Source organism: Peromyscus eremicus, chromosome 1 (genome assembly GCF_949786415.1).
Source record: "Peromyscus eremicus chromosome 1, PerEre_H2_v1, whole genome shotgun sequence".
NCBI classification, from domain to species: domain Eukaryota; kingdom Metazoa; phylum Chordata; class Mammalia; order Rodentia; family Cricetidae; genus Peromyscus; species Peromyscus eremicus.
The window spans coordinates 73,679,526-73,687,722 of record NC_081416.1 but is presented as its reverse complement, the minus strand read 5'-3'; the positions used below and the strand labels follow the sequence as shown (position 1 = coordinate 73,687,722).

Sequence of the window (8,197 nt, the reverse complement as noted above, 5' to 3'; positions counted from 1 at the left end):
CCTGTACCCACTGACCAGCCTCTTACCCCATGTCCATTACTTCTGTCTAACTGTACCCACTGACCAGCCTCTTACCCCATGTCCATTACTTCTGTCTAACTGTACCCACTGACCAGCCTCTTATCCTGTGTCCATTCCTTCTATCTAACTGTACCTATACCCACTGACAAGCCTCTTACCCTTTGTCCACTCCTCTACTCTCCATTCCCATAACCGCTATTCCACTCTCGACTTCCAGATGACCTTTTTGAGCTTCCACATATGAGAGAGAGATCGATCATATAGTATATTGTATTTCAAGATGATTTATATCTAGCCCTCATGATTTTCCTTGGATTATTAAAATGCTTTGTGAAATTATTCTTTGATGATATAAAATAAAGAAGCTGATCCAAGATAAGGGAGAAAACCTAGTAACAGTGAAATCCAAGAATGCATCTTTCCTGTTTTAAGACTTAAAAAAAATTCAAAATGAAATGGCCTAACTCCTTACCACTGCCCTTGGTCGTGGGTTGTGCTTGGCACTGGGCTGCAGCAATCACGGTGACCTGGCTTCAGCTTGTACATGACTATTGGGTTCATTTACTTGTCCCTGTGGGATTTGTCTTTGGATACTATCTAGACAAGAGGGATAATGAAAAGCTAACTGCCTTCTGGAACAAGAGTATGCTTCTTCAAAGGGAGCTGAGACCCGATGAAGAAGTTACTTGGAAGTAAAGCCTGTGGCTAAATCACAGAATGTTCACACTTTAAAAGTTATTAGAGAAAAAAAATGTTTATTATTTAAAAAAATTCAAAATGCAAAGTTTTATTAAAAGAAATCCTATATGGACTCTAATGTTGCATATTAGAATGTACCAGCTGTATAAATACAGTAAACATTTATCAAAGAGCAGATTTTTCTAGAATATCTGCAAGGATAGAAGGAAGGGTGCTGTCACCTTCGTGAACTACCTTTTACCTGACTGTCTTCTGCATAAAATTTCCCATTCCTTCAATGCACCGCCTGTCTTTTCCCACTAGATTTTCTTGCATTTGTGCCATAAAGTTCACATCATTGTGTTTATAGCTTATTCATATTGTTTGGTTGCTAGGGAACAGAGCATTTTAATATCCAAGGAATGGCTCTGATAGGGTCCATGGCCTTCAGTGCCATAGGCATCCAACAAGTTCAACACAGCCAGCCCTCTACTCAAATCAAGAAAAACTTATTGTTCAAGAGAGCATAGCCATGCTTCAGAATCACATGGATTCCTTGTCCACAGTGGTCCTAGGGGATGACTTGATTGTCACCAAAAGGAAAGACATACATATGTTTTTAAATGAATAATGCTGTTTTTATGCTAAACAGTCGGGAATAGTGTGAGAAAATGCCAAAAAGTTATTAGAAAGGATTGAGGCCAGAGGCACAAATAAGGCCGTAGAGCACAAGGTAGATGATAGACCAGGAGCACCAGCCTGTTCCTATGAGACAGATTCATAGCGTGTTCTGAAGGTGAAGAGGAGGGAATGAGGGAGAACAAGGTAAATAGGACCAATGATTAGATGCTGGTCCATTGATCTATTCAGTGACCTACTAAAAGCACTGCTTGTACTGCCAATTGTCAAGCACGACATCACTTGCTACCTGGGACAGAGTGACCTGGAGAAACAGTTGAAACAATGGGTCACTGCCCCTAACAATGTGCTGACTGCCACACTCACTTCTGCAAAATCTCGCTTGCTTGCCCACCCCACCTTGTGGTTTTAGAGCACAAAATGAGAATGCCAATGGACCTGAAACTGAGGCCTTTCAAGGAGCTGTCCTTTCAGTGGCTTCGGCCCATTAGTGACATCTCCTTTCTTCCCACTCATTGGTGTCGGAGCGCTTATTCCAGAAAGATCCCTATAGCAATGGGAGGGTTTTGAGAGAGAGGAGGGAGAAATGATGTTATTATATTATAATCTCAAAAATAAAAGGAAAAATAAAAAAATAATAATAGTCTTACCTAAATGTGCTGAAATGGGATAAGGGAGAATATTCATTTTGTGTTATCAGAATAACTTTAAGATGCAAAAATGCATAAGGAAATTAGAAAGAACAAAAATGGCCAAGAAATAATTTAATGATCACACACATAAGCATCTTGATATATTGCCATATAAGTCCTGTACATTTTCAGGTATATGTATTTCTTCACATCTAATAAATATAATAAGAAATCCTCTCCTTAAAAAAAGGGAAACAATCATTACTTTTTTTTTTTTTTTTTTTTTGGCCTGATCTGTTTGGGAGGCATCCAGGCAGTGGCACTGGGTCCTGTGCTCATTGCATGAGTCGGCTGTTTGAAACCTGGGGCCTATGCAGGGTGGCTTGGCTCAGCCTGGGAGGAGGGGACTGGACCTACCTGGACTGAGTCTACCAGGTTGATCTCAGTCTTCGGGGAAGGCTTTGCCCTGGAGAAGATGGGAATGGGGGGCGGGCTGGGGGGAAGGTGAGAGGGGGAATTCCAAGGGAATCCATGGCTGATATGTAGAACTGAATTGTATTGCAAAATAAATTTTTTTTTTTTTAAAAAAGGGAAACAAAGGAATGAATCTGAAAACAAGCGGCACCTGGTTGTCACGGGTTGCACCTGGGATGGCAGTCAGTGGCCGAACGGAGTTATGAATCAATCCATGATCACCTGGAGACTGTGAGAGGCAATAAAGCAAGCGGCGTCGGTCTGCGGGAAGCGAGCCCAGGCAGGGCTGTTTCATTTCCTTTGAAAACAGCAGTCAGTCACAGAGGCAAGGAGTGGGCAGACTGGCTGAATCCATGCACACTTCAGTAATGCTAGCTTACCGTTAACTCTTTGTTTTACCGTTAACTCTAAATCAAGAGGTGGAGGATGAGAAATTTCATAGCCATGGTAACCACTGACTCCAGAACCGGCTTTAAAAGAACTGATGCCATGCCTCAGTGAGCCAATTTCCAAAAGTTGCCAAATGTGGGTTTGGAGAGTCAGTCAGTTAACAGTGGGACTTCCTCCACTGAGTGCGCTCCTAAGCCCCAGGGCCTCGAACCAGCCCGCAGCATGTTTCTAAGATTGCTGTCCACTCCTTCCAGCCTTGCCTCCAAGACTCTGTAAAAGGGAGCAGCTTCCTGTACTCTGCTGGGTGAAGCCGCCTCTGTCCAGCATGCCCCTCACTCACTGAAGCGGGTAGTAAACCCGCCATTTCAGTTTAAGCTTTCAAGGGATGCTCATCCTATGACAGCCTTTAACAGATTCTACCAGAGCCGGTTTGAAGACCCTCACCGGGAAGCATTCTGTGTGTTTATTGGTCCACTAGAGCACACATTTTGTTTGTCCTTTGTATTTGCTGTCAAGGAAGCCTGTCTCAACAGTAAGTTGAGCTATAACCTGTTTCAGCTGGTTCTTGTTGGTGAATTTGTTATTGTCCCTTACCAATCCTTAAGTTGTTTTAATGAACTTTAGCTATTTCATTTGTTTTGATGTTCCGTGATTTGTAGCTTAGGGATTATTTAAGGTAAGGTCATTAACTCCACTGTGTCACACAAGGTTACTAGATATTTTGATTTATAGGCATGGAATTTGTTTTTAAAAGCTAGAAATAAGTATACATAATAAATCACTAGTGGTTTTGAATTATATTGAATTGTTTGGCTGGTATTTTTATATTGACCTGCTTGTTCTTAGTACTGACTGATTTGATTTTACAATTGTTTTTGTGTGTGTGTGTGTGTGTGTGTGTGTGCAATGTTTAATGTGTTTTTCTAATTTCCTAGATTCCTCTGTGTTTACTGAAAGCTTGAGGAAGTGGTCCATAGAAGACATCATGGGTATAAGACAAATATATCTCCCATCCAATTGAGAGTAATCTTGAAGACTAACAGTGGAGGTCTCTAGGCTGGTGCTGGTTCACGTTAAGGAGATTGATCAAACTTGGCATTAGGTTCCCTTCAGAGTCTTCATAAAGATACTCTATGAAGTCAGTTGGAGATTTCTTTGTTTAGTACATTGTGTTAGTCTGGTTTCTGATACAGCAACACATGCCTGAGATAAATCAGCTTATAAAAAGGAAAGGTTCCTTTGGCTCACAGTTTTAAAAGTTCAGTTTATAATCAGGCAGACATGTTCCTTTGGAACTCTGGTGTACTGGGGGCAGCACACCATGGCAAGTGTGTGGTGGACAGAAATACTTCCATCATGGCCAGAAATGAAAGATAGCAATAGGAAGGGATGGTGTCCTACTAGTCCCTTTAAATCATGCCACCAGTGACCTAAAGACCTTCTAATAGGCTCCACATCTAATAGATTCTGGTACCTCCTAAGAGTGTTATATTGGTGACCAAGCCTGTGAGATCTGGGTCCCTACAAACAGACTTATTAATACTCTCTATTAGTTACCTGGTAGTTGAATTAATAACCTCTTTCTTGTTGATGTCTTTCTCCTTTCCCCCAAAAACAGTTTCCTACAGGGAGCTGAGCTATAGTCATAACTATTATGCTTTCCTTAGTAAATGGTGAACATAATTTTGCAGAATAACATTGCCCATTTGGGTAAATTATTGATATGTCAAAGCTAATGCATGTAAGAGGGACTCTGGAATGATTAGGAAGTAGTGATGATTCTCCAGCTTTAATAACTTCTTTAAAATGGATAAACATTGACTCACAAGACAAAACACTGAATATATTTTTTTTTCTATTTTCTCAAAAACCACAACAAAACGAAAACAAAACTCCAGTCAGTCCACTCCTTTTTACGTCACTTGAACCCTCTGTCCATGCACACACCCCAGCCACCTTCCCTCCCAGGCCATGAAACTTCCTTTTCTGCTGCTCAATCCTCTGACTCCTAAGTGAAGGATCCTTTCTTCAGAGTTTCCTTAAAGAAAAGAACAACCGAGTTATAAAACTGTCAGCGTGAAAAGCTGCTGCACAGAAGCAGATTTTAAATCACAGTCTGGAGCTGAGGAGGAGCCATAAAGATCTTAAACCTCAGTGAGAGAGAAGTCTGCAGAAGTAGACATTGGATTAAATATTTGATGTTCTGGATTTGCAAATGTATACTAACTAGTTCCTTCAATTGCCAGACTTCTCTGCTAGGAAGAATGACAGGAAGCACAGAGCAGGAAAGACAGAGGGAATGTAGGTAACTTAGCTCTGCACAGTTAAGCAATGGCCTTTAGAGGACAAGGATGCTAAGAAGTGTATCCAGCCCAGTAAACCACTGTAGAAATTTTCCCATAAGGAGGGTTGGGGAAAGAGCCACAATCATAGATAAAATAAAGATGAATTAATAGGAAGTGCATTATAAATCTCAGAATAGTTAGGAGAGAGGATAACATGAAGGAAAGTTATTCTAAAGGTTATGGGTATGTTAATGTCCCTGACTTGATCACTATGTACATGAATAAAAACATCATACTATCCCATGGATGTGCACAAATATACATATCAAAAAAAATTAGATTGATGTAGAATTATTTTCAGGTGTGTTACATTTGTTTGTGCTGTAGAACATTTGTTTAATGATGTAAAGATGTGTTGCATTCTTTTGTGTTGCATTTGTTTAACTGTGAAGCTGTTACACCTGATGGTCTAATAAAGAGCTGAAGGGCCAATAGCAAGGCAGGAGGAAGGATAGGTGGGGCTGGCAAGCAGAGAGAATAAATAGGAGGAGAAATCTGTGAGAAGGAAGCAAGAGGAAAGAAAGAGCAAGAAAAGGAGGCAGCCACCCAGCTACACAACCAGCAATGGAGTAAGAAAGAAAGAAAGAAAAGTTATATAGAAATAGAGAAAGGTAAAAAAACCCAGAGGCAAAGAGAGACGGGAGAATTTAAGAAAAGTTGGCAAGAAACAAGCCAAGCTAAGGCCGAGCATTCATAATTAAGAATATGCCTCTCTGTGTGGTTTATGTGGGAGCTGGGCGGTGGGCCTCCAAAGAATAAAGAGTAATAAAACAACCAACAACAGACTGATATAAAGAACTCATCTCAGGAAACTTCTAAGCAGTATTTAGTATACATCAAACAGCTGAAGTAACTTTCTCTTCTCTTTTGGTATACAGGTTAAGACCTGAAATGGAGAATCTCATCATGAGTGAATAGACTGAAGTAGGAAATTGCCAGTTTCAAAGATCTCTTATATCAGATGATTATCTTAAAAAGTAAATAAGCTGGAAATGCAAACAGTTTTATGGATCTAACAGTCAGCCCTTCAATATGAAAAGGACAAAATAGGATAAAAAGTCTATGCCTAGATTCACTGGGCATACTTTTGAGAGGGCCCATTGGAAGAACCAGTGTTCCATGTTGACAAATTGTGTTGGACATCCTAAACCTGTCCAGTGATGTCATCCAAAGGTAGCATCAGTACACCAAGCTTCTCCTCCTTCCCCTAGACTTCCAAAGAGAAGGCAGAGATGCAGCTTTCCTGTTGATTTAGCTGCTACCAATTACTCTACCCTGTGCACACTTCCTCGGAACATTAGCTCTCTGGAGTCACATTGGACAGTGGTCTGTAAAGATGACACACTGGTAGAGTGAGTGAGAAAAGGCACAGAGTAGTTTGATGTTGAGGTGTCTGGGCATGCCAACACAAGCACAATTTAAAATGCAAACTGGGAAGGTGAGCTATGAGTTATAGAAACACAGGAGAGCAACTTCTCTTACCTTGGTTCACTAAAACCACCCAAGCAGTAGACATTTCTGTGACTTGAGTCCTGTCTCATATTCCAACTGCTATTTTGGGATCCAATTCAGAAGGCTTTTCCTATCTGTCATAGGACCTCTGTACATGTAACAAGGGATCTACTTGGCATGTACAAATTACAGGATAATGTCCTGTGGAAAACTGACTTTGAGAAAATTCTTGAAATTGTTCAGTAGATGATTAGATTATAGTGGATCTGGACAGCAGAAACCACATAACCTGAGAAATACCTGAGGAGACAGTTATTCCTTAGGGTCCAAGTCTGCACAACACAGGCAGAAGATACACAGGCTCTGAAAGGCCAGGACAGGAGTTCCCAAATTACTACATGCAAAGCTTTTTTTTTTTTAAAGGTTTTTTTATTTTAAATTGGTGTGTGTGTGTGTGTGTGTGTGTGTGTGTGTGTGTGTGTGTGTATACAAGTACAATGCACTTGCAGGTGCCCATGGAAATCAGCTCCCTGGCATTGGAGTTACAGTGTGATATAGATGCGGTTCACTGGACTCAGGTACTCAGCAAGAGTAGTCTGAGCTTTAAACCACTGAGCCATCTCTCCAGCCCCAGCCTCTTACACAAAATGTTAATCTAGGTGTAGAAGTATAGACTTAGAATTACAGTCACAGAATTCTTATTTTCTGTAATGGTGATTCCCTGGGTCTAGTAACCAAGGCTTATTTTGCTTACCACAGAACACTTGGAACTTTCCCTATATAAATCAAAACATCTTCAAGTCTTGGAATAAGTATCCGACAGAACCATCTTGATGATATGTGGAAACTTAATTTTCTACTAGTCAACTAATTGCAAATTATTGTTGCTTTCTTCCTATTTTGTGCTGCCAAATACCAACCCGTTGACTCTTATTAGAAAAGGGAGGGGTCATGTGTTTGTGTTTTTGTTTGAGAAATGTTCATGCCCAGACGAGATCCACCAGATTCTGACATTACACTACTAAGGTAAATTATTTTAAAAAAGCAAAAGTTACAATGCTTGCCTGGAAAAGCAATAACTGTTTTAGGTTCTTGTAAAATCGAATCCCTTACTCAGGTGGCTGGAGCTGTGGTTCTCTCTAGGGCATGCGGAGTTACTAAGAGGGTAAACACATCCTAGTAGCCGGCTGGAGAATGAGTGGAAGCAGCGAGTGTTACTTTCAGGTCTCATGGGTAAAGGTTTTCAGTGGAATCTTCACCCCATGTTCTTTCTTTGGTTTGAAGCAGGCGAGCACAGTGACCTTAGAAGCCGCAGATTTGCATATTGCAGACCCATGAATGAAGGAGTCTAGGCACTGTTTCACTTCAGGTCCTGCAGGAAGGGACTCGGGTGCTAAAAGGAACTGAAGGATGGGAGGGTCTGGGGACATGGTTGGCAGTGACTGCTTTCAGGTGGGGCTCAGGGTCTGTTATCTGTAGAAGCTGAAGGTTCTGGAAGGAGGGTTTACCTTTCAGTTTACTCCTCAGCTGTCCAGGAGGACTCAAACCCTAGGATGTGGGGGCACA

General features: G+C 41.1%; 1 protein-coding gene across 1 annotated transcript; it reads left to right on the top strand.

Annotated features, from left to right (window-relative positions):
- Window positions 1-471: 471 nt before the first annotated feature.
- Window positions 472-717, top strand: LOC131906474 (NADH dehydrogenase [ubiquinone] 1 beta subcomplex subunit 1-like). Its single transcript, XM_059257124.1, has one exon. It carries the CDS (start codon window positions 472-474, stop codon window positions 715-717), a length of 246 nt encoding a protein of 81 aa, XP_059113107.1.
- The last annotated feature ends 7,480 nt before the right edge of the window (window positions 718-8,197 follow it).

Bases quoted from the DNA above. Each gene is read 5' to 3' on its own strand.
- LOC131906474 (XM_059257124.1), top strand. From the start codon at position 472: ATGAAATGGCCTAACTCCTTACCACTGCCCTTGGTCGTGGGTTGTGCT.